The 27386-nt window shown below is 35.4% G+C and overlaps 2 protein-coding genes and 1 pseudogene across 2 annotated transcripts; 2 read left to right on the top strand and 1 right to left on the bottom strand.

The window, feature by feature from the left end:
• Positions 1728 to 3154, top strand: LOC107633492. Its single transcript, XM_016337110.1, has 2 exons — positions 1728 to 2043; positions 2475 to 3154. Exons 1-2 carry the CDS (start codon positions 1728 to 1730, stop codon positions 3152 to 3154), a joined length of 996 nt encoding a protein of 331 aa, XP_016192596.1.
• LOC107633490 (agamous-like MADS-box protein AGL82) lies at positions 13258 to 15409 on the top strand. The gene is made up of 3 exons (XM_016337109.1): positions 13258 to 13343; positions 14489 to 15012; positions 15138 to 15409. Exons 1-3 carry the CDS (start codon positions 13258 to 13260, stop codon positions 15407 to 15409), a joined length of 882 nt encoding a protein of 293 aa, XP_016192595.1.
• Positions 16238 to 20636, bottom strand: LOC107633489 (annotated as a pseudogene).

The raw sequence follows: 27386 nt of genomic DNA, 5'->3' as shown, positions 1-27386 counted from the left end.
TCATTTTCATTTCTTCTGTAAATTTCTTTTATGTTTGGTCAAGGGAGTAATTGAGATCTAGATCTGCTTCTGATCTCATTGCTCTTCTTCGATCCTCAATTTCTCTTTTAGAATTCCATAATTAAGCTAAGTTTTCTTGCTGTTTGTTTCTTCAAGCAATTTTTCATTTTTGTTTTGCTACTGAGCTGAATCTCTTCATCTCATAGCTCTTTGATTTACTTTAATTTACATTTTCTAGTTAAATTTGAATCCCAACACCCAAATCATTTTACACTTAATGTAATTTACATTTTCCAGCAATTTAGATTTAGTAATTTAAGTTTCTTGAACTTTAAGTTTCAGTCATTTACTTTTCTTGCAATTTAAGTTTCAGCTTTTTTACTTTCTTGCACTTTAAGTTTCAGTCATTTACTTTTCTTGCAATTTAAGTTTCAGCTCTTTTACTTTCTTGCACTTTAAGTTTCTACAATTTACCTCTTCTGTACTTTACTTTTCTACTCAATTTATCTTCTGCACTTTTTTTTCTTGAAATTTTACTTCTGATAATCAAAATCACTCAAATCATCAAATATTCACTTAACTAAATTCATCACCTAACTAAAATTGCTCAATCCATCAATCCCTGTGGGATCGACCTCACTCTTGTGAGTTATTACTACTTGATACGACCCGGTACACTTGCCGGTGAGTTTGTGTGGAATCGTTTTTCCCTCATCAAGTTTTTGGCGCCATTGCCGGGGATTGATTTAGATTGACAATGATTAAGTAGGGTGATAATCTAGATTAAGCATTTTCTTTTTATTCTTACTAAGCACACTAACTGTTTGAGTTTTTATTTAAGCTAACACTAACATCACTCTAGCAGTGGAGTAAATTGTCTCTGGTTTCTGGTTTTGTGTGCATGACAGAAGCAAGGAAAGATGTCTCCACCTCTTGTAACCTTGACGAGAGAACTCTGCGAAGACTAAGAAGAGAAGCAAGAGGAAAGGAAATCATTGGTGAAGAGGAATCAGAGGAGGAGAACCAAGAGATGGAAAGGAATGCCCCAAATCACCCTGAGGGTGTGGCTAATAACAATGGCCAGCCTCAAAGGAGGGTTCTAGCCTCCTACACCTTCCCTAATCCAAGGCACTGTGGGAGTAGCATACTTACTCCAAAAGTCAATACAAACAACTTTGAATTGAAGCCTCAACTCATAACTTTGGTGCAGAACAACTGTTCTTATGGAGGAGGTTCCTTGGAAGATCCAAACCAGCACCTATCCACCTTTCTAAGGATATGTGACACAGTGAAGACCAATGGTGTGCACCCAGACATTTATAAGTTGCTGCTATTCCCATTCTCATTAAGGGACAAAGCTGCTCAATGGTTGGAGGCATTTCCAAGAGAAAGCATCAACAGCTAGGAGGATCTAGTGAACAAGTTTCTAGCCAAGTTCAATCCTCTCCAAAGGATCATCAAACTGAAGACAGAGGTCCAAACATTCACCCAGATGGATGGATAGTCATTGTATGATGCCTGGGAGAGATACAAAACTTTAATCAGGAAGTGTCCACCAGAGATGTTCAATGAATGGGATAAACTTCAAAATTTCTATGAAGGATTAACACTGAGAGCTCAAGAAGCCCTTGATTATTCAGCAGTAGGTTCATTACAACTCATGAAGACAGTTGAGGAAGTCCAAAATCTCATAGATACTGTGACTAACAATCAATTCATTACAACTCATGAAAATAGCTAAGGAAGCTCAGAACCTCATAGACACTGTGACAAATAATCAATACTTCTATGGTCATCAAAGGCAATGCCAACCAGCTCAAAGGAAGGGTGTATTGGAGCTGGAAGGTGTGGATACCACTTTAGCTCAAAACAAAGTGATGCATCAACAGATTCAACAACAAATGGAGATGATGGCCAAGAGGATTGATGGTCTTCAAGTTGCAGCAGTGAACACTCCAAATCAACCACCAGCTGGGTGGGGGCAAAATGAGGAAATCTATGAAGAACAGCAGCAAGAGCAAGTCAATTATATGCACAACCAAGGTGCTAATCAGAATGAATTCCATGGAGATACTTATAACTCTTCCTGGATGAACCACCCTAATTTGAGGTGGGGAGACAATGACAATCAAAACTAGTAGCCTTGGCAGAGAAACTCAAACCAAAACAACTCCAGAAACACAAACTATCAAAACCATCAAAATACTAACCAAAACCAATACAGAAAACCACAAAAAAAAATCAACCTCAACCCAACTACTATCCACCCAACAACCCATCCACTAACCAAAATAACTATCATCCACCCTCAACATCCCATAATCAACCACAACCACCCCAAGAATCTCAAAAGATCTCCAACTTAGAGATAATGATGGAAAAGATGATGAAACATCAAGAGCTAACCAGCAAGAACCATGAAGCTTAACTAAGGAACTTGGAAAGGCAAATTGGACAATTGTCCAAGTAAACAGTGGCTGAAAGAGCACCCCATGCATTACCAAGTGACACCATTCCTAATTCTAAAGAAGAATGCAAAGCAATCCAATTAAGGGGTGGAAGAACCTTGGTAAAGGATAAAGAAACTAACAAGAAGCCTGTGGAGAATGATGAGGCTAGCAGCAAGGAAGAAGTGACACTTAAGGAGAAGGACCAAGATAAGCTCAAGGATAAAGAGGAACATCAAGCTTCTAAGAAGGAAGAGAAGACTTACATCCCTCCTTTGCCATACCCTCAAAGATTGCAGAAGGAGATCAAAGACCAACAGTTCCCCAAGTTTCTAGAAGTTTTTAAGAAGTTGGAGATTAACATTCCACTTGCTGAAGCTCTAGAACAAATGCCTCTATATGCAAAATTCCTCAAAGAGCTTATCAATAAGAAAAGGAGTTGGAATGAGAAAGAGACAGTGATCTTAACCCAGGAATGTAGTGCAGTGATCCAAGAAGGCATTCCACCAAAACTCAAAGACCCTGGGAGCTTCTTCTTGCCTTGTACCATTGGTAACATAATCATTGACAAGGCACTGTGTGATTTGGGATCCAGTATCAACCTGATGCCTATGTCTATGATGAGAAGGCTATGTATAGAAGAAGTGAAGCCTACACAGATGTCCTTGGAGCTAGTGGATAGATCCCTGGTGATTCCCAAGGGGTGATTAAAAACCTCTTGGTCAGAGTAGGGAAATTCATATTCTCAGCAGATTTTGTAATCCTAGACTTAGGTGAAAAGGGGAATGACTCTATTATACTGGGAAGACCTTTCTTGACCACAGCAAGGGCCATCATTGATGTAGAACATGGAGAAATGACTTTGAAGGTAAATGATGAGAAGATTACTCTGAATGTCTTCCAGGAAATACAGCACACTGTTGAAGAGAAAAGCTGTATGAGGGTTGAAGAAGAAGAATTACAGTGGAAAGAAAAACCCAATAAAGCACTCATCAGCTCACCTGTAAAGCAAGAGATGGACAGTGGAGAAGAGAAAGAGTGTAAGGAACATGTGAAGGCTGAGAAGAGAAGGTAGGAAGGGATTGAAGATTTGATTTTTGAGAAGGAGGTCCCTGACATAAAACCTACTGCAAAGAAAGAAGGAGAATTGAAGAAAGGAAAGAAGAGTAAGAAAAGGATTCTAAAAGGGTGGAAGAACAAAAGGATACCAACTGAAGGATTCTCAAAAGGGGACAGAGTAAGATTGATCTACCAATAGTTGGAAATAGATCCACAAACTGATGATTACTACACCGTCAACAAGATACTCTCGCTGGAGCATGTGGAGATTGACCATCAACGCACTGGAAGAAGGCTCACAGTGAGAGGGGACAAACTGAGACACCACAATCATCAGCCACCCTAACAAGGGACCAATGTCAAGCTAGTGACAATAAAAGAGCGCTCCATGGGAGGCAGCCCATGATTTAATATTCTTGCTGTTATTTTAATTTCAATAATTAATGGCTAATCTAGCATAAATTTGAGCTCTTATGAGTGGATTTGATAACTGCACACATCATTTTGAAGCATATGTTTGACTCCTAAGTTTGGTGTGCCTAAAGGCACTTTAAAATAGCTTTTCATGCATAATTGATTATAGAACCAATTTAGGATATATACTAATTCATTTTGTTTAAGTATATAGCCAAACCTTAAGTTTGGTGTCTATATATGCTATGAATTTCAAAAAAATCATTTTTACTCAAAGGCTCAAATTCATGAATAGATAAACCATACATTGCATCATTTTATGAGTTTATGATAGCATGGTAGCAAATAAAGTGTTCCTTATAATGAATACACCAATTATGACAGATATTCATTTGGTTTTATATGGAATACTTAGAAGGGAACAAGTTTGGTGTTCACCAAAATTTTGTTCAATGTCTAAAGGGCATAATTGGTTATTCATAAATAAGAAACATATAATCAATTTTGTTTTTCTTTATTACTCTTCACTTGATAACCACCACCGTATTGAATTGAAAGTTTAAGCTCACTATTTGTTTGGTTCAACGTGGATAGGAATGGTAAAATTTGAAGAAAAGGACAAAAGGCATGCATGTACGGTTATTACAAGATGGAAAAGGGAGCCACGTGTGCTTAGGGAAGTGTGCTCTCTTGGAAACAAAATCTGCATGGTTTAACACTTAGGAGGCCGAACCACATGACCAATGAGGGAGTGATCTTTGTCTTCATCCATCTCTACATGCAAGCCGTCCATTCCATGAACTTTCAACAATGCTTTGCTCAATCTTCACCATTCATGGCAAGTTAACCGAATCCTCCACCCTTGTGTTTTGCTTCAAGACTTCATGACCTTGTCTATAAATTGGAAGCAACACTCCTTAAGCCACACACCTTTGCTTTCTTCGTATAAGTCCCCCACAAGATTTACATTGTTCTTCTCTCACCCAAAGACACCACACAGTACCTTACCTCCCATTCCCTTCCATCCTAAACCGTGCCTTAACCAAAGTTCATCCTTTCTTCTCCCTTCTGTCCTTCCTAATTCATGGCTTCATCAAGTTCTAGAAGAAGGAAAGGAAAGGAACCAGCTGTATCCGAACCACCGACCTATGATACCAAGAAATTTAAGTCTCAATTTCATGAATCAAGGTATTATAGGCTAATGGAATCAAAGAAAGTCATTCCAGAGATGGGGTTTAGATTGAAAGATGGAGAGTATCACATCATGAGAAGAATCACCGCAGAAAGGAGATGGAAACTTCTATGTGAGCCTCTCATAGACATCAGTGCAATCATGATAAGGGAGTTTTATGCAAATGCTATGAGGTCAAGCAAGGACAACCCTCCCTATAAGAGCTATGTTAGGGGGGTTGAGGTAGATTTCAACCCACCATCCATTATGAGAGTCTTACAGATAAGGGTGATATCATATGGAGAATCCAGCTTTGAGGAAAGACTACATGGTGAGAATGACTCTGATGAGATATTAAATGGGTTATGCTTTGAAGGCAAGGACTGGGAAAGGGACTCAGAGGGAGCTCCAAGCCACTTGAAGAGAATGGATCTCAAACCTGAAGCCAAATGTTGGTATGAGATAGTGAGAAGATCCATCCTCCCTACTGTAAATACATCTGAAGTCACAATAAAAAGAGCAATTCTGACATATTGCATCCTGAGGGGAGGAGAAATCAATATTCCACAGCTCATAGCAGATAACATCCAAGAGATGGCTGAGGACACTGGAAAATCAAGTAGGCTTAGTGATAAACCACTATTTTATGGTTTATCTTGTGTTCAATTGAGTGGTTTCATCAAGTCTTTGCCCACTTATTCATATGAATTGCATGATTTTATAATTCCTTCCTAGTTTTGTTCTATGATTGAAAACTTGCTTCCTAAGCCTTTAATTTGTGTATTTTAATTCTCTTTTATACCATTCGATGCCGTGATCTGTGTGTTAAGTGATTTCAGGGTTTATAGGGTAGGAATGGCTTAGAGGATGGAAAGGAAGCATGCAAAAGTGGAAGGAATACAAGAAACTGAAGGAACTGCAAAGCTATCCAGCCTGACCTCTTCATACTTAACTGACCATAACTTGAGCTATAGAAATCCAAATGAGGCGGTTTTAGTTGCGTTGGAAAGATAACGTTCGGGGCTTCAAAATAATATATAATTTGCCATAGTTACCCTGAAGATAAGTGACACACACGCGTGAATCCACGCGCACGCGTGGATCTGCGCAAATCCAACAACTTGTACGTTTCTGAATTCGCCTCCAGCAATTTCTGGGCTATTTCTGACCCAGTTTTCAACCCAGAAAACACATATTAGAGACTATAAAGTAGAAAAATCCATTCATTTATTCACACAACATTCATTATTCACAATTTAGATTTTAGATGTAGTTTTCTAGAGAGAGAGGCTCTCTCCTCTCTCTAGGTTTTAGGATTTAGGATTTAGGATTTCTCTTAATTTTAGGATTGCTTCTTCTCAATTCCAGGTTCAATGTTCCTTTAATTTAATTTCTCTTCTAATTTAATTTGTTTCTTCTCAATTTTATTATTTATTTAATTGCTTTCAATTTTATTTCCATTATCATGTCTCTTTTCTACTCCCTTCTCCCAACAACGAAGATGGTATGCATGTTGATAGAGTAGACTCCCAATTTGATATAGGAGTTGATTAAAAGGAGACACTTGAGTTGGAATGCTTAAGTGATTAGTTAAATTGGAAGTTGTTAGCTAATTCTCTATTTACTAACGCTAGTCCTTCCCAAGGGAGAGGACTAGGATTTGCGAATAAGAGTTAGCTCAATCACTTGACTTTCCTTTATTTAGTAAGGGTTAACTAAGTGAAAATAACAACCTCTGTATACTACACTTGAGAGAATTCCAACAACGATAGAACTTCTAATTAATCATTCCCCCAGTCAAGGCTTTTTATTTTAATTACATAAAACCTCTTGTTAATTTTCATTGCTTTAATTTATAATTATTTATTTTCCCATTCTCATTCCAAATTTCTCAAAAAATTCATAACCAATAATAACTACACCTCCCTGCAATTCTTTGAGAGACGACCCGAGGTTTAAATACTTCGGTTATCAATTTTATTGGGTTTGCTTTATAATTTCCCATTGATAAGTTATGTTTGCTTTTAAAAAAAATAAAAAAATAATAATAAAAAAATAAAATATTCAATTAAATAAATAAATAAGGGGACAAAATTACCCCAATGTTAAGCTAATGAAAAATCAATGCGTAGGTGATACAAATTAAAAGAAGAGTTGATACATGAGTATGTAATGCAAAAGCGGGAATTTTGGGTAGCTAGGCATAATTTTAGAAGTTATATAGAGTGTGTATAGGTGAGAGCTTAGGTTAATCAAGGAGTCAATTTATAGCTCACTTAACCATACATATATCTTCACCCTTACCTTGGCCCCATTACAACATTGAAAAGACCTCATGATGTTTGCATTAGTACATTAAATACTTGTTGATTGGTTAGGTGAAGAACAAAGTTTAGAAAGCATGACTAGAGAAGACTAGAGAGGATTACCCTATACACTTGAGTGATTAGAGTGTACATACACTATCAGTGAGGGTTCAATGCTTGATTCTATGTTCCCTGCTTTCATGAGGTGTCTTCTTACAAGTTTACTTGTCCTTACTGTATGATTTAAATTAGTGGAATTTGATTTATGTTTGTCTTAGAAGACTTATTTACTTTTAACCAATTAGGAAGAATCATCTTAGCACATAGTTGCATTCACATATAGTTGCATTCGTAGGTTGCATCTCATGAGTTTTACTTTCCCTTATTTAGTCCTTTAATCTCCTTGAGCTAAGCATGAGGACATGCTAATGTTTAAGTGTGGGGAGGTTAATAAACCACTATTTTATGGTTTATCATGTGTTCAATTGAGTGGTTTCATCAAGTCTTTGCCTATTTATTCATATGAATTGCATGATTTTACAATTCCTTCCTAGTTTTGTTCTATGATTGAAAACTTGCTTCCTAAGCCTTTAATTTGTGTATTTTAATTCTCCTTTATACCATTCGATTCTGTGATCTGTGTGTTAAGTGCTTTCAGGGTTTATAGGACAGGAATGGCTTAGAAGATGGAAAGGAAGCATGCAAAAGTGGAAGGAATACAAGAAACTGAAGGAACTGCAAAGCTGTCCAGCCTGACCTCTTCGTACTTAACTGACCATAACTTGAGCTACATAGATCCAAATAAGGCGGTTCCAGTTGCGTTGGAAAGCTAACATCCGGGGTTTCGAAATGATATATAATTTACCATAGTTTCTCTGAAGATAAGTGATGCACACGCGTGGATCTACGAAAATCCAGCGACCTGTACGATTCTTAATTCGCCCCCAGCGATTTCTGGGCTGTTTCTGACCCAGTTTTCGGCCCAGAAAACACATATTAGAGGCTATATAGTGGGGAAATTCATTCATTCATTCACACAACATTCATTATTCACAATTTAGATTTTAGATGTAGTTTTCTAGAGAGAGAGGCTCTCTCCTCTCTCTAGATTTTAGGATTTAGGATTTAGAATTTCTCTTAATTTTAGGATTGCTTCTTCTCAATTCCAGGTTCAATGTTCCTTTAATTTGATTTCTCTTCTAATTTAATTTATTTCTTTTCAATTTTATTATTTATTTAATTACTTTCAATTTTATTTCCATTATCATGTCTCTTTTCTACTTCCTTCTCCCAACAACGAAGATGGTATGCATGTTGATAGAGTAGACTCCCAACTTGACATGGGGGTTGATTAAAAGGAGACACTTGAGTTAGAATGCTTAAGTGATTAGTTAAATTGGAAGTTGTTGGCTAATTCTCTATTTACTAACGCTAGTCCTTCCCAAGGGAGAGGACTAGGATTTGCAAATAAGAGTTAGCTCAATCACTTGACTTTCCTTTATTTAGTAAGGGTTAACTAAGTGAAAATAACAACCTCTTTATACTACACTTGAGAGAATTCCAACAAGAATAGAACTTCCAATTAATCATTCTCCCAGTCAAAGTTTTTTATTTTAATTATATAAAACCTCTTGTTAATTTTTATTGCTTTAATTTATAATTATTTATTTTCCCATTCTCATTCCAAAATTTCTCAGAAAATTCATAACCAATAATAATTATACCTCCCTGCAATTCCTTGAGAGACGACCCGAGGTTTAAATACTTCGGTTATCAATTTTATTGGGTTTGATTTAGTGACAACCAAAACCTTTGTACGAAAGGATTCTCTATTGGTTTAGAAACTATACTTACAACGAGTATATATTTGTGAATTCTTTACTAGCAGAAAATCCGTTCGTTCATTTGGTCACCCAAGTACTATTTTGAGGCTGTGCAAAAGAGCAGGAGTACTCTTTGAGGATGAAGATACAGAGAAGGTAAAAGGAAGCAGAGGGGTCACCAAGCAAAGCATAGAAGGTATCACTGACACTGACAATCAGCAAGAGAGAAGAGCTCAAGGAAGAAGGATGAGACCACAAGTGGAGGGGGAACAAGCTTCTAGTGCAATGGACCTGAGCCAAATGCAAAAAGCCATTGAAGAAATGTCTCAACAGTACATGAGAGCACAGGAGCAACAACATGAGCAATACTTGAGGCAACACGAGCAGTATTTGAAGGATCGTAAGCAACAGCAGCATTGGCAGCAGTAAATGATGGAGAAGCAAGAAAATTTCCAGCTCAAGATGTTGGATCAACAGAGAGAGTTTCAAGTAAGAATTCTTGAGGGGCAAAGGGAACAATCAGCAAACTTTCAAGAATCATTTAATAGATTGTCCCTACGACAGGCCAAGTATGGGGAGTACACCCAAAATCTCTACCAATGGAAGAATATATATCATACAATTGGAGAGCATAGGAACTTGGACAGAATGGAGTATGATATAGCAACTCAAGCAAAGTTGGACTATGTAGTCCATAGCATGCGAGCATTGAACCAACAGATCAAGCCATTTGAGCAATGTCAAGAATTGGTAGACCATCAAAGAGCACAAGCCAATAAAAATATAGCACACATACAACAAGGATTGAAGGATGCTGGGCTCTAGGGTCAGATAGACCATATTTGGGATCGAAGATGCCCTGTTGAAGAACCCCAAGAAACAAGCAAGAAGAGGAAGAAGAAGAAGAAAGGAGAGTCCAGCAAAGGCAAGGAGCACGAACATTAGGAGGTGGTGGAGTTCTTTTCATGTTTTTAATTAAATAAGGATGATGCAAATCTGAAACATGATATGCCACCAAATATTTTATATTCTGCACTTTCATATCTTGAGTAGATTTCTTATTAGGATATGCATTATGCTTGTTATCATTCATCCGCATTAAGTCCATGTCTTGTTTCCCTTTTGCATCAATAAGAGAAAATGTTTGAAATAGAAAGTGAGTATCCAATGTAGTAGGAATTAGAATCAAGACCTATGGTGGTAATTGCTTGATTAGATGATAAGCTCAATAATAAAAGCTGCATAATAGAATGCTCTGTGTAGTGTGAACTAAATTGATGTCATAAAGCCTTTTACTAATAAACATCCCTGGGAAATGAAGAAAAGTGAGAAAGAAAAAGAAAAGAAAAGCCAAGGATTGGCAACAAAAATAAAAGAAACAAATAATAAGGCTAGACACCAATAGCTTGGACCTTAGGACATATACCTGTGGTGCTTCTTGTACTAGGATATGCTTGGACAATTAGGTTCTGAGGAGTCTTTTAAAACTTGGTAACTTGGATTAACTAATCCGGAATTATCAACCGAAAGTCCATTATCAAGAGTAACCTAGTTACAAAGCAATTAGTAACCCAAAGAGGTGCTGGGCATCAATGTTCCTAAGAAGAATTGTGAGTCAAGTGTCTATAGTGAAGAAGTGTTGAGCAAAATTGAGACAAAAGGCTGCTGCAACACTTGACACTGAGTTACCATTGAGAAATAAGCTTTCTAAGCAAAAGAAAGAAGGAAAAATAAAAAAGGGATCAATCAAAGAGCAAGGAATTATAATAGCAACTCTAGTGAATCCTCAAAGAAACGTTTCTTATCTATCAGCAAAGAATAAGTGAGCTGCATCTTGTCTGCATAAAATCCCATGGTCTTAATTCAATTACCTGCTAAATAAGGATATATGCTTCTCTGTTTCATTTCATTTCTTCTCATATTTAGTGCTTGCTTGGGGACAAGCAAGGTTTAAGTTTGGCATTGTGATGACAAGTCATCTTATGCTAGTTTTACAAGCATTTTTCATTAGTTTCATTAGGTTTTATGCACTTTCTTGCACAATAAGTAAGTGATTGGAGTGGAATTTCATGATCATTTGGAATCAATCAAACATCATTTATTTTACACAAAATCATAAGGTTTATGATAGAATTAATTGATTTTATAAATGATGCAAAGATCTTGTGAATTTGGTGATACTTTGATTGTTTGTTTGGTTGCTTGTAGGTGAAGAAATGAGAAACAAAGGGGAGCGTTCAATGAATGAACGTAGCGTTCAAGGAGTGAACGCCCATGAAGAGAGAAGCGCTCAACCAAACCAAGGCTCACACAAGAGGCAGCGTTCAAACAAGTGAACGCCACGTTCACTTTAGTGAACATTTTCGGGCATCAAACAAGGGATGCACGCACCAAGGAAGGGTAGCGCTCAAAAATTATAGCGCAGCGTTCCTTTTTTGCAACGTTTTTGTGACTTTTGGCCCATGAATCCAAGAAGCACCAAATGGTGCAGCGATCATCAAGGAGCACGTTCAATTGAGTGAACGTTTTCGAAGAAAGAGAGAGCCAAGGGAAGGGAAGCGCGCACCAAGGGGGTGTTTAAAGAGTGAACGTGCCGTTCACTATGGCAACGCTCATGAAGAGGATGCACACCAAAATTGGCACGCGACAAGAGTGAACGCCAAGTTCACTTACTAAACGGAGCGCTCCACTGGAGCATGCATCACCCCTAACACATTTTCCATTTCAAGGCCAAATCAAAAATTAAAAATTCTACTCCAAGTTTTGAAGATTGAAAATAGAAAGTGTATAAATAGGAGTAAATTTAAGTTGAAGAGGAGCTTACACTTGAACCTTTTGCTCATTTTTAGTTTTTCACTTTTGAATTTTCATTTTTGTTTGAATTTGGGAATTGGGGATTGGATCTAGTTTTCTTTCTGTTTGTTCTTTCTTCTGCAACTTCTACTTTCTATTTTGGGTTTTGAACTAAGATTGGAAGACTGGATTGAATTCTTCATCTTAGAATCATCTTTTGCTTTTCCTTTTTGTTTTTCTAAGAATTGAAAGTTGAATCTGAATTTCCTTTTCTGTTTTCATTTTTATTTCTTCTGCAAATTTCTTTTCTATTTGGTCAAAGAAGTAATTGAGATCTAGATCTGCTTCTGATCTCATTGCTCTTCTTCGATCCTCAATTTCTCTTTTAGAATTCCATAATTAAGCTAAGTTTTCTTGCTGTTTGTTTCTTCAAGCAATTTTTCATTTCTGTTTTGCTACTGAGTTGAATCTCTTCATCTCATAGCTCTTTGATTTACTTTAATTTACATTTTCTAGTTAAATTTGAATCCCAACACCCAAATCCCTTTACTCTTAATGCAATTTATATTTCTCAACAATTTAGATTCAGTAATTTAAGTTTCTTGCACTTTAAGTTTCAGTCATTTACTTTTCTTGCAATTTAAGTTTCAGCTCTTTTACTTTCTTGCACTTTAAGTTTCAGTCATTTACTTTTCTTACAATTTAAGTTTCAGCTCTTTTACTTTCTTGCACTTTAAGTTTCTGCAATTTATCTTTTCTGCTCAATTTACCTTCTACACTTTTGTTTTCTTGAAATTTTACTTCTGATAATCAAAATCACTCAAATCATCACATATTCGCTTAACTAAATTCATCACCTAACTAAAATTGCTCAATCCATCAATCCCCATAGGATCGACCTCACTCTTTTGAGTTATTACTACTTGATGCGACCCGATACACTTGCCGGTGACTTTGTGTGGAATCGTTTTTCCCTCATCAATATCAAGTATATTTTTTTTAAAGACAATATCATTATTCAATTTAATTTGAAAAAAAATAAAATGTCGAAATGAGACCATAATGAATGAGAAATTCCAAGGCTCAAAACAGTGAACAAAAAAACGTAATATCTTCTAAGGGAGAAAGAAATCCCTAAATTAAGAATTGGGAACGTGGGAAAGACACATCTAAGGAGAGGAACCACGAGAGTCTTCTCTCAGCTTCATCAACTTCACCTGAGGGGGCTGATTCTTTGTTCAAAAATGGTTTCATTACGGGCAGGCCAAATGGACCAGCAGTACACGCTCAATGCCAACAGACTCGTCATCTCCATTTCAGACTGGTTCAGGTGAGTACGGTTCTGTTCCCAACACTGGTAGAAAAATTCTGCTTCTTCCGCATGGTCTATACTTCTAAACGAACTTCTCAGCCATACTTGCTTTGCATGAACACAAGAGAAAAGGCAGTGTATGATCGATTTCGTGGCAGCGCTACACCTTGGCCAAGTCTCAGATTTTTCTGGCAGACGCTGGTGAAGAAGAAGCTCCATCACCAGAAGGTGCTCATGCAAGACTCGTCATAGGAAGATGCCAATCTTGGGGGGAGTTTCAATTTCCACAAGTTCGCCCCGGTATTTTTACTCTATTCGGAGCTTCAAGTACATTTTATTAATTTTTATATCTTAATTTTAATTTAATAAGTAAATATTAATTTTTATTATAAACTTGATCAATAAATTTTTTTTTAAAACTTGTGATTTTTATTATTTCTCAAATATTATTGTAAAATAATATAACAAAAATAACCGTTAGATATTTATTACTTTAGATGAATATGATGTCCAAACTTATATATAAATTCATGGAACCATCACTCTTGTTTTAAGAATTTAGGGACACGCATTAAAGAAATTGAAGCACATTCATAGAAGATTCTTTAAGAAGCACATTCACTCTTGTTTCAGTAGTTTTCGGTGATAATTTATCTTCGATTATGTGCTTTTTCCGTACTTGTTTCTTTAAGATCCTTTGGTTGTTGACGTGATTAAGAAGTGGTGAAAACTCACTTGCATAAAACCCTTCAAATTCTTTTATTACTATGTTTATGTTTACGTTGTTGTTGTTAGAATATGTATCGGAAAAGATAGGATTCAAACAGTCCCCTCTACTTTGATAGTGTTCCTTCTTCCTGAGTTTTTCTTTTGTTTCTTTTTTTTTTTTTTTTGAGGATAAAATTTTGTAGATGCCATTTTTGACGAGAATGTTAATGACAATGTTGTTTCTTATAAAGATTGCTTATTTTCACTCGATTTCTTAAGAATTCCTCGTTTTAATTTAACTAGGCACAAGATTGGAATTGAACACTATACCAGAATTTTGGGACACAAGATTTTGTTGTTATGTATTATTTGCTCTACATCAATTTCAATTTAGTTTCTTATTTTCCATCCAATTCTTAGCCTTTTTTTTTTTTGTAAAAAAAATCATGATGCAGATTTAGTTACATGGGCCGTGCAAAAACAGAATTGAAGTGTCTCTCAATTGAGAAAGATCGGAAGGGCAGATTCAAGACAAGAATCAAGGGACTAGAGAGCAAAATGAAGAAATTTTCTGACAAATGCAAAGGATCCGAAGCATGCTTGATAGTTTATGAAGAAGGTAGCAACGCTGCACCAATGATTTGGCCAAAAGATTCTAACAAAGTCAAGTCCTTAATTAAAAAGTATGAAGCTCAAAAGAATGTGAGGCCTCCTAAAATCTTTGATCTCCAAGACTTCTTTGAGCACAAGAAGACCTCGGTTGAAGCCGAAACTTCGAAAGTGCGAAAATGCATCTACAGCGTCGAGTATCCCACTTCTGACTTGAATATCCAGAGCTTAGATTTGGAACAACTGAGGATGTTCATTGGTATATTGGATAACAAGATTGGTGTGTGTGCTGAAAGGGTTAACATGCTTAAAAATAGTCAAAAAGTTGAAAGTAACTTCAATTTTGGACACAATGTTGATCGGCACAACTGTTAGATTCAACTTATGATGCCACTTAGTTATGATATGAGTTCTAGTTCCCAAATGGGTCTCCTTAGTCCAAATTCTATGGAATTGATAGGAAGTAATTATGGACTGGTGAATTGTGCTTTGAAGATTCTTTGTATAGTATTATACAAAACGGTGCTTTAGTAAACTCAACAAAAGTGAAAGAGCCAGAGCCTATGGTTCATTATGACACAAATGTGATGGAGGACACTACTACTAACAAGAAAGATGAAGAAGTCCGTTTGGTTTGTACTGAGAAGACAATTGATAAAGTAAATTCCACAAATCAAGTTAGTGAGGCTTTGGATTGGAAAAGTCAATTTGCTGAGGCTGAGGCATGGGCTAGTGACTTTGGTGAGTTTGAGAATTGGATGAATTAACAAAGTGAGCATTTGGATTGGACAAACCTGAGTGAATTTGTATGTTGACGTTGTCTATTTTGATGATGTTAATTTGGTTAGTGGCTAGTATGGTGGGATTTTTTTGGGTTTCTTATCTTATTGATTTTAATTTCAAAGTTAGGTAACTTTTGCGAATTTTACAATTAAAAAAAGTGTCTTATTTTCTGTTATTAAATAAGAACAATTAGAATTCAATTGATCTAATGTAGAATTATTGTCACTTTGAGTCTTAGTAATTTAATGAATATAGAAAAATAAATATATTGGCACACAGATCAATTTATTAGGGAAGCATTACAAATTTACAATATAATTGAATTGTATCTGATCATATTTAAATATAAATTAAAAGCATTACAAAATGAAATATCATATTAGTTATTTCATATTCTACTTTACATACATGTAAGTATGTAACTGTATTATTTTTAAAGTCAGCCATAGAAAACAGTTATAATTTTTGTTAGCCAATAATTTTGCCAATATATATATATATATACTCTAACTGAACAATTTCAATCAAGCATCAAATCTAATTTATGTAACTCTATTATTTTTTATTAAAATATAATTAGCATTAATTAGAATCTATTAGTATTATTTAGCATATCTGAATATTTATTATAAGATATTACGTTTTTATTATTATGATTCTCTTAACACCTATGAATACCCTTCTATATTATATCATTAAAACAACTTGAATACATTCAATAATATACAAATCATTTCTCCAATTTAATCTTTTATTTCTAACATTTTTAAAGCAAGCCATAGAATACAGGTGTGTATATATATATATATATCCTCTAACTAAACAATTTCAATCAAGCATCAAATCTAGTTTATGAAAAAAGAAAAGTTAACTCAACATGCTTGTCTCAGCTTGCAAATTCCTTTGGCTTTCTTTTCTTGTTCTAAGTTCAAGATCAATGAGGAAGTAGCACTTATTTTGTTCTCTCGCATAGTGAACATGACCATTCATCCTACTAAGCATTTTTCTTGACATATATAGCCCTAAACCTTCTTGTGTAGTCCATTGATTCCCTTCTTCAAACATATCCTGAAGTGTGTTAGAAGGAAGACCTTGACTGGAATGGCTCATTCTGTAAAAAAAGTGTGGTTAAATAACAGGCTAGTTTGCATAAGTATTTTTTTTTTTTTTAGATAATTGATTCATGTCTCGACATTTTATAAGAGTGGAGAATTGTTACACTGATTGGATTTAATACTTTCATAAATTAAAGACTCTAAAATACAAGGAAAATTATTTGCATATGACTCAAAAGCACACTTGGTTATGACTAGCTAGCATTGCCAAAGAAAAATTGATTTAATGAATTATGACCAGTTCTAAAGTGCAATGTGATCATTTAGAGGAACTTTTAAGGGCATGTGATATTTAGGAACGTTTTGTTTTTGGCATTAATTTTCATATGGGGCTTTGCATTAGAAATGTTTTAGAACTGAGGCATTAACGTTAGTGAGTAACGTTATAATCCTATATCTGATTGGAAGAATGAAAATTTCACATGGTTCTACTTCTGGATGATTTGATTACTAGAAAACGTGTAACACATGGTATATCCAAGTCAAAGAAAGTTGGACTTCCCTAGTCAAAGAGGTCCAATTTTCAAACATTATCATAATAACTTATTCACACATGGATCAGACATATTACATTAACATTTGCAGAAGTTTCACTTCCCCATAAAAGAGAATGATCAACTAATATTAACTTTCATAACTTAAGAAAATCAAATACTAGATGTTTAAGACACCGATCCATTGTGGGAAAGATATGTTAGCAATCATATTACTCCCTTCACTTCCAAATAACTAACTCCAGTTTTAATTTAGCCGGAAACATCTTGATTTTAGATAACCTTATTCATTATTCTTCTTTTATACATATTCTCATCCCACTTGCTCATTCATTTAGTAGGACACTAGAGGAGAAAATTTGGTAAATTAAATCTGGGGCAGTAACTAATAATAAATTTTTTAAGGTCGCTTTACTAACGTTTTACTTTTTTAAAATTTATTATCAAAATACTATATCTTTTTTGAGCTAATTACTTAAATGTCACTCTTTTACTAAGATGACAACTAATTTATTTTTTTATTTTATTTTTAATTACGATCATTATCGTAGTATAAAAATAGTGATATTTAGGTAATTAGTTTCAAAAGGAGGACACTTTAGTATTAAATTTCGAAAAAAAAAATGGCAAGCTGATAAAAGAGCATGATAAAGAGATAAAAATAAGTTCTGAACTTGAAATGGATAAACTCATGGCCGTCCTGAATTATCTTCAAACCAGGTGAAATCTTTGGAGATGGTGTATGGTTGACTACATTAAGCAGAATGTTCAGATAAGACCACTTGAAGCTTTATTTGGTCACCATACAGAGCAAGTGTTTTCATTTCATCAGAATTTCATGAAACAGCTGCAAGCTTTTTCCTCTCACCAACAGCATCACTTGACTCACAATGGCATCTAGAATACTCCCAAGAAGAAATTCCTCCATGTTTAGCTGCACACTGCTGCTATTATTAGCATTTAATTTAAGAAAAGTCAGTCTTTTTTGTTTAGCTGGGGAAATTAGTTATGCATAAAATCATTATATTGTTTCATATATTTCTAAATAACTGTAAAATAACAAATAACACATACATGAAATGTTAAGATAGGTGATAAATTTAGTCTGTAACTAATAAATTATCATCACAATTAAATTAAGGGTGTCTGACAGATACTTTGAAACGTAAATCTTTTAAAATTTGAGATATAACATATAAGTCAAGAAAGGAAATTAAGGATCGGAATTCAACGTGCCTATGAAAATGGATCACGATCACTTACCCTTCATTGATACTTCCTATATCTGTCTTTCACAAGCAGCACTAGTGTCAAGAAACTGTTTCTAGCTTTCTGAGACAGCTGTTTTCTCCAGAAGCTTATGCGTTTAAAGGATTCATCATCTCTTGTAATATATAAGCAAACTCCTTAGACTCAGATATTCTCTTCCTCCTCTGAGGAAGATTTTGTCCATCCCAAGGCTGATTCGGATCGCGAGATACAATCTGCAAGAAGCAGAAACAGCCAATCATGTTCCCACTCGTATCGATCCTCTTGTTAGCAGTGATGTAAGCCTCTATCAAAAAATCCCAAGGGAAACTTCTCGAATTCTTGTCCGCTAATTCCCCGGTAAAGCAAGATCATGAAGTTAGACAGTGTATCTTGACCTTTCAGTCTAACAAAGCTTCCAAAGATTTCCCCGGGAAGAAGTTTTCCTATGACTTCATCTCTCTTCCAGCCACTTAGTTATCCTTTCCATGGCTGCATTCCATTCGGATTGAGACTCTGTATGATAGCTTTGTAATCACCTTCCAACTTGACAAATTTCTCTAGAACAACTTTCTCACAAGTGGTATCTTGGCCTACAAAGCATACCCCAACAACAGCATTTGTGTAATCTCTCCTTGTGCAAGCATTCACTATGAGATATACAACTCCATTTTGTGTTGTTCCCAAAGTGTTTTAATTTCAACTCAAAATTCTTGTCTTCCAAGCCTGAAAACACATCACCAGTTAATTCATATAGAAATATGAATATATGATTATTAAAAATATGATATGCTTTGCTATAGATCTTAGCATAATTTTATTTCAATAATTTAACTTGTTTCCTTTAAGATATTCTGCATATGGGGTGATCTTGAATGACAGAAACTATGAAAACAAGAGAATTTAGGAAGAGAAGAAATAAAATCCATTTGCAAATAAAACTCCAATTTTCACATCATTTCAAAAGCATATTGAATTATACATAACGTTGGTATTTTGATTTTGGATTAAAGCTGATGAAATTCAACAGTTACAACCGAGGAAAACCAAATACATTCGTTCACGCATAGCTCTGCAAAGTTTACACCACAAAATCTTGTGTTGTTCACAGACTTGGAATATTTAAAAATTGAAGTCTAACGAGGAATAAACTATGTGTAGGTCAGAATCAATAACGAAGATTTTGAAAATTTCGGATGATAAAAATTGAATCAAATTCTAAAAGATTGCTCAAATAATTCGCTACCAGGAAAGTTGAGAGAAATTTATTCAAGCTGAATCATATCTGACATTTGATTAAGTTAGCAATACCTAAAAATACAGTAGCAATTGAACTTTCCCACAAGAAATGATTTACCTTGCAGTGATTTACTTTGAATATTTTCAAGATTGTTGCGCGAGTCTGCATGCGCTACTTCATTCACTAGTGATTTTCCAATAGCTTCATTTGCCAGCAAACCTGTCAATTCCGTAATTTTCACATTCCAACCATTGATTAGGCCACCTGTGTCAACCCCGAAAATCGGCACAGTTGCCGTCTCAATTAACCTCACCATTTCAAATGCTACCGAACTTAGCTCATCAATCCCAGCATCACTTCTGTATATGTAGTTCATAGCCTTAATACCACTATTCTCTGAATTGTGAAATGAATCTCTAATTATAAGTTGCAATGAGTGAATAGCATTGATTTCGGAAGCCTCCCAAGGCGAACTTTTGCTCTTAACAACTTCAAAAAATGCACTTAACTTCCTTAGCAGTGTGAGACCGGAACCAGAACAAGAAATGCCTCGAACTGATTCGCACCATCGCCATGCCACACACTGCATCCCCAAGAAAAGCAGCACCAGGATAACCAGCATCAGCCAAACTGTCTGTACTCAAACCGGTTGAGTTGCCGTGAGTACTAAGCAACCATTCAACAATGTCTTTTACCTGCGATTTGGACGGCGTTGTGCCTAACAACCAGCAGTTCCCATCCTAATACAGGGCAGCCCCATCACACTTGACAAGATCCTTGATATTAGGAGATTGAGTAACAATCCCAAACGGTGCGTCACGAAGGAGCATGTCACACAGCAAAGTTTATTGAGATCCTTGATATTAGGACAAGTTTTATTGAGATCGGTATAATCAACGCACATCCGTCACTTTTCGTTTTGTTTTTTCGCAAGTACCATATTAGCTAGCTACAAAGGGTATTTTACCTCCCTTATGAACTCGGCTTCTAGTAGAGCCCAGGCTTGCTTTTCCATGACTTGTGTTCTTTCAGGGCCAAGCCTTTGTTGGACAGGTCGTGAGCCTAGGTAAACAGCAAGCTTATGATACATAAGGTCAGGATGTATACCAGGCATATCGGAAACTTTTTAGGCGAAGAGGTCGGTGTTTTGTTGTAAGACTTCAACAAATTTTGTCTTTAATCCTTCATCAAGACTAGCCCTGATGTTTGTTGTCTTTTCTACCCGATCTCCGATTTGAACCTCTTTTATTTTTCTGCTAGGTTGTGGTTGTAGCTTTTCTCGTGCTCGAATACTGCCGAGTTCAATAGTGTTGACTTGCTTACCTTTATGCTGCCTCTTAGGTTTAGGCTTTGATTATAACACTTCCTTGTTAACTTCTAATCTCCTTTAACAGTGGCAATTCCCTCTGAGGTCAAGAATTTCATGCATAGGTAAAGCGTAGAAACTACTGCAGCTAGCCGATTTAAAGTTGTCCAATCTATTAGACCATCTCCAGTAGGGAACTCATCTCAGTTCCTATTTATGACCCACCTGTCATAAAAAGTAACTCCACATCAGCTTTTGCATCATAAACGGTAAATAGGAACTCAAAGCATCTCTCTTTTCTCTATTAGGAGGAACTAACTTTAGTCCCTGTTGTGGTCCCACTTAATTAACTAATTAAAATACTTAAAATTAATGTAATTGATTTTTTTAATAATATTATTTAAATTTATAAATTTAAAAATAATTCACTATTAAAAGATATTAATATTAAATAAATTCATATATAATAATAATACACAATATATAATTCAGGATTACACTAATTTATAGTTTTGTGTTTACAATTTAATTATAATATAAATAATTAATATAAATCACTAACTAAATAAAAATTTAATTATTTAATCTAATTAATTATTTTTTAAATAATTAATATAAATTATTAATTAAATAAAAATATAATTATTTAATATAATTTTTATTATAATTATTACTAATTTAATTATTATTTCATTATTTAATATAATTATTTAATTATTTCAGATTTTATATTATTATTTTTTTAAAATAACTTGCCAAATAGCAAGTTATTATTGGTTAACTTGAGTCCCTGTTTAGAGGGACTCCCTCACCTTGAGATCCGTACAGGAACTCATTCCTTCTCTCCTCCAATGGTTAGAGTTCCTATGTGTCAGAAAAAAGTGAAAGAGGAACTCACCATTGTAGGTGCTCTTAAGTCATTATAGGTTGATATCACATTGATCACAATGTAGTCAACGCTTAAGATTTTTGATTTTATACCCTTACTAAAAGTAGTATGTAATGAGATGAAACTAAGAGTTTGGAAGAGTATATCTCCTAATAGAAAGAGGTTATCTGGATAAGCTTTCAGCTCCTTTTCATTTAACCCGAGTTTGTCAAAGGCAGGTTTAAACAATATATNTATGATTTTATTGGATTAAAATTAGTTTTCAATTACTATATTATTCCTAATTTTTTTTAAAATTATCAAACCACCCAAAAATTCCCAAATTAAAACCCTAATCCTAATTTCAATTTAACACACACCCATACTCTCTAACCCTAAACTTAGCCGCCACCCCCTTTCCCTTTCTTCCTAAAGTAGCACACAAAACACTATACACAACAGCAGTATATACCAAAAATAGAGAAAGAGAAGCGGAGAGGGAGACGAGGAAGAAGGGTGAGGCGAGGGGAGAGGATGCTACCGCCGGCTTGGAGCTCGTCATTCGTGTCTCATCGCGTCGCTGCCTCACCGCGTCCAGTTCACCGCCGATCCGTCAACCGCTGTCGAGGAGGGAGAGAAAGCAAGTGCGAGGAGCCGTTCTGTCGCCGAGAAGAGAAACAACGCGTGAGAGGGAGCTCGTCTCCGCCAGCTTCATCAAATCTCCAGCGCCGAACTTGTCTCTGTCGCCATCGTGGAATCGCGAACGAAGGACGCACGAGAGGATTGCCGCCGTTTTGCCTTGCCGCCGATGGGTGAGTTTGCCACTAGAAACTGGACGCCGGAAAGAGAGAAGGTGACAGTGGGGAGGGGGTGTTGTCGGTGTGGTTTCCGTTGTTGTGGATTGGAGGTTGCCGCCGAGCTGTATGCGGCTGTTGGAGCTGCTCCGCCATCATTCTGGTCACTGAGTATGGCGCGAGTGTCGCTGGAATTACCGTCGAAGCTATCGCTGCTTTGTTCTTGGTTCCTTTCTTTGTACGATGAATTATTTTGCTCCGAAAATTTTTTTAATCGTTGTTCCGTTATGTTGCTGATGAATTTGCTGCATTTTTGCGATAAGTTTGAGTTGCGGTTCTTGCATGTCGTGTTTGAAGTTGCGGTTATTACCGCGGAAATGGTCTGGAGCTGTGGTTGTGGCTGCCGCTAATGCGAGCCGAGAAAAAGGGATTTTGATACTCTGCATAGCTTTCGGGTTTCAATTATTCGAGATAGGGCACTTTTCTTAAACTTATTTTACTTTTAAGAGTTGTTACAAGTCGATATTAATGCAAAAATTTTATTTTTGTGATTTCGTAAGACTTAGGGACTGAATTGAGTTATTATGGATGATTGTAATTATTTGTCTGGTGGTTATTGACTGTTTGAGAGGGTTAAATATTTTGAGTTGTTGATTTTATTAAATTAGCGGTTGCCGAATTAGTTTTCTTGGATTTGAAAATATTTTTGTTATTGAAAACGAGTTAACTTTTGAAAATATTTAATATTAGAATTTAGTTTAATTCTAGAAATGATTTGATTTTAGAATAGATTTAATATGAAATTTGGTTTGATATCGAACTTGATTTTATATCGGAATTTGGTTTAAAATAAATTTGAAAATGATTTGATATTTGAAAACGGTTTGATTATTGAAAATGATTTGCTATTTGAAAATGGTTAAGAATGGTTTTAGGAATATTTGGATGGGACTCGAGGAGGATGACAGAGTCTGGATTTTAGAATAGATGTTGCCGAAATTTCTATAAAAATTAGAGGCTTCATTTGAAGTGATTATTTAGAAAGATTTAGTTTTAAAGATTATACTTTTTGAGTTTGATTTATTTAGAAAAAAAATAATTATGTTGAGTTTAAATTATTGATGAACGGAATGGGAGGTGTGATAATGAAGAATGATAAAGATAATGACATTGAAAAATAATGAATTAAAAGTATATGTGACTTGCAAAATTGAGACAAATTATTCACCCTCTGTACATAAGATGTGACCGGCCACTTTAACTCCCCGAATTCCCTCATAGGCATGCATAGATGCGTGTATAGAGGGACTGTCCACAGTTAGCTACCAGGACGTGTCGGGTTAGTTATGTAACCGACAGATGATATCATCAGCCATAGGATAGGCATACATCATATGCATTTGTATGTTTTACTTGAGTGTGCATTATTTTTGTTTGCCTATTTGTTCAACTATGCTTATTTGCTGTTTGTCATACTTGTTGTATTTGTATTCTATCTGTTTTTTCCTTGTTTGTAACATATATGTGTGCAACTGAGAAATCCCTCATGCTGATGATGGTGAAGCTGAGGGTTGTTTTCCTGATGTGATGGTTTGATTGTTGATTTGATTGAATTGCTCTGGGATAAAGGCTGTGATTTTTTTTTTTTTTGATTGAGGTTTTAGTAAAGTATGAAAGATCAAGCTGATTTAGCATAGACTTAATAAACCTATGCTTAGAACAGGTTAGTCATTCATACAGTCTAAAAAACTGATTAAGATTTTCTTATAAGAAAAGAAAGGTTTTTAGATTTCTAGATAATTAAATATTAGTTTTTTGAAAATATTTTGGATGATCAGTGGTTTTTAAAAGATTTATAGTACAAACGATAATCACTGCCTTGAAATCAATTCTTCTCTTTATACGTATCTTCTTGTGACAATTCTTAAACCCTCTACTAAAAATCTTTTTGAGAACAATGTTCTCACCCCTACAGCTTTATCTTTTTAGGACGAATGAGGAAGCTTACAAAATTTCTTTTAAGTTCTTAGATATGTTGTTTTTGTTTGTATACATATGTTATAGATTTTTTCTCACCTTTATTATTATATTCTTATAAAAAGGGATATGAGTCATGACTGTAATAACATGTATGTATATAATATTTGTAAGTTGCTTGAGTAAGAAGTTTTGTTTATATGTATATGCTTATTTGTTTTTAGTTAAAAAAATATTTTCGTTTTTCTTTTAAATGAAAACAGCAATACGGTTTCGAGTCAAAGACCCCTATTTCATTATTAAATATATGAAGTCATCGTAATACTTCTCGCTATCAGAGTGGCGCAGTCGAAAGCGTAACATTCTGATAATAAAGGTGTTACAATATCAGCCGAACTTCCTTGATCTATCAGAGTTCTGTGGAGGTTTGCATTGGCAAGTATCATAGTGATCACAACTAGATCGTCATGACCAAGAGTCACTCCTTGGGCGTCTTCCTTAGTGAACGAGATTGTAGGTAAGTCGGGAACTTCCTTTTCCTCGCCAACCTGGTAGACTTCTTTTAGATGCATTTTTCGAGAAGACTTCGTTATGCCTCCTCCTGCAAACCCTCCATCAATCATGTGAATGTGTTTGTCAGGGGTTTGTGGTGGTCAATCTAGTTGATTTCCGTCTTCATCGCCTCTCTTCCTTTTCCCTGGATCGTCGGGCCTATCTGCAAGATATCTGTCTAACCGACCTTCTCTGACTAGTTTCTCTATCACATTTTTCATATCATAGCAATCATTAGTGGAATGCTCATATAGTTTGTGGTACTCGCAATACTCCGTCCGACTTCCAGCTTTCTTGTGCTTAATAGGACAAGGAAGTGGAAGTTTTTCAATGTGACAGATTTTTCTGTAGATGTCGACAAGAAAAACTCAGAGTGGGGTATAGTTATGATATCTTCATAGCTTTTTCGAGTTGTATTTCTCTTTTTTCTTCGCTTTCTTATCTTTGTCCCGAACTTGGTAGGGAGGGTTTTACCTTGGAACTCGCTCTTTATGTCGAGAATTCTCCTCCATGTTAATGTACTTTTCCGCTCGTTCTTGTATTTCATACAAATAGATCGTATGTTGCTAGGATATAGATTGAGAAAACGACCCTTCTCTAATGCCGTTAACCAACCCAATTATCACCGCTTCTGGAGGTAAGTTTTGTATTTCTAAGCAAACTTTATTGAATCTTTCCATATAATCTTAGATAAATTTTCCTACTTGTTTAACCCCTAGGAGACTTAGAGCATGCTTGACTTTATCCTTCTGAATTGAAAATCGGGTAAGAAACTTCCTTGCTAGGTCGTCAAAACATGTCACCGACCTGGGTGGTAAGTTATCAAACCACTTCATTGCTTCTTTTGTTAACATGGTTGGAAAAGTTTTGCAGCGAGTTGCATTGGACGCATCAGCTAGGTATATCCGACTTTTAAAATTGCTAAGATGGTGCCTTAGGTCGGTCGTTTCGTCATAGAGATTCATGTCGGGACTTTTAAAGTTTCTAGGAAACCTGACTCGCATGATCTCTTCAATGAACGGATCCTCTTCTCCAAGAGGGTTTTCCTCCCATTCAGCCTGAGTACCCCGACTTCTAAGGTCGGCCTCCAATTTTGAAAGCTTTTCTTCCAATTCTCTTTGTCATCGTACCTCTTTTCGCAAATCTCTTTCTACTTCTCTTTGTCGCTCAATCTCTTGCTCAATTTGCTCTAATTGACCGTGTTGCCCGTGTACCAGCCCCATTTATCATTGTAGGATGAGGGGCTCCTCATCCTCGGGTGGATGAAGTTACGAATGGATTTGCCGCGGTGATGAATTTTTCCATGTACCCTCTCCGTGGGGCCACTCACTCTTTCATGTCGCGGAGGTATCACGAGTGATCAGTCGTTGTTATGAGGTTCTGATTCTGATTCAGATGTCGTGTGACTGTCCTCAAATTGATTATCCGCGACAATTGAGTGTAGACTTCCAAGTCCCCGGCAACGATACCAATATTCTGAAGGTTACCTGAAACGGATGGATTTGCGCCTGAACGTGAGGTACAGACTCCTTTTAGGGCAGCGTCTGACTTTGTTGATGCCGAAGTACCACCATCTGAGTTCTTCGTAAGGAGGTGGTGGGTGGTACCTGCAAGGGACTCCGATACTTAAGTTAGCAAGAGTTTAAAGTAGGTTTTTTATAAATTAGATTCTAAATATACATGAGTGTGTCAGTGTATTTATAGTAGATCTTCTTTTTTAAGGAAGTTGTTTAGATCTTCCATCTAAATAGATAAAAGATATCTTAAGAGTTAGTTACTTATTTAAATAAAAAAGATTGAATTACTGTTGTCGTGTCCAACCTCATAAATAAGACCATCTTTATTGAATGAACTTTTATTCTTTCTGGACTTGACTATGTTTTTTGGGACAAGACACAAATACTATATATGATATGAATATCCATGAGAGTATACTCCATATCGTATATGCTGTGAAAAATTATTTAAAACTTTCTTTAGATGAATCTTCTGTTGGGATTATGAATTAGGAGGGTAGTAGACTAATAGTCATGTTACATGATGAAATAAAGGAAAAGATCAGCAACCATTGTAAATGGCAATGCGTTCCCTAACCGAAAATGAGAAGCACTAAAGCAACACTGAAATAAGCAGGGTTTAAATGAATAATAAGAATAACTATAAGATTGTATCGGACACTAAAACTAAAATTTTAATTTTAAAACACAAAATTTTAACTTTTTTAGTTATTTTTAAAAAACAAATATAAAAAATTAAAATTTTTAAAAATAAAAAATAAAATTTTAATAATAATTTTTTAAAAAAATATATTTATTTAACTTTTTAAATTTTAAATTTATCTATTAATTTTTATATTTATTATTTATT

The sequence above is a fragment of the Arachis ipaensis genome, chromosome B03 (assembly GCF_000816755.2).
Source record: "Arachis ipaensis cultivar K30076 chromosome B03, Araip1.1, whole genome shotgun sequence".
NCBI classification, from domain to species: domain Eukaryota; kingdom Viridiplantae; phylum Streptophyta; class Magnoliopsida; order Fabales; family Fabaceae; genus Arachis; species Arachis ipaensis.
Note: the sequence above shows the minus strand (reverse complement) of the source record. Positions and strands in the feature narration are given on the sequence as shown.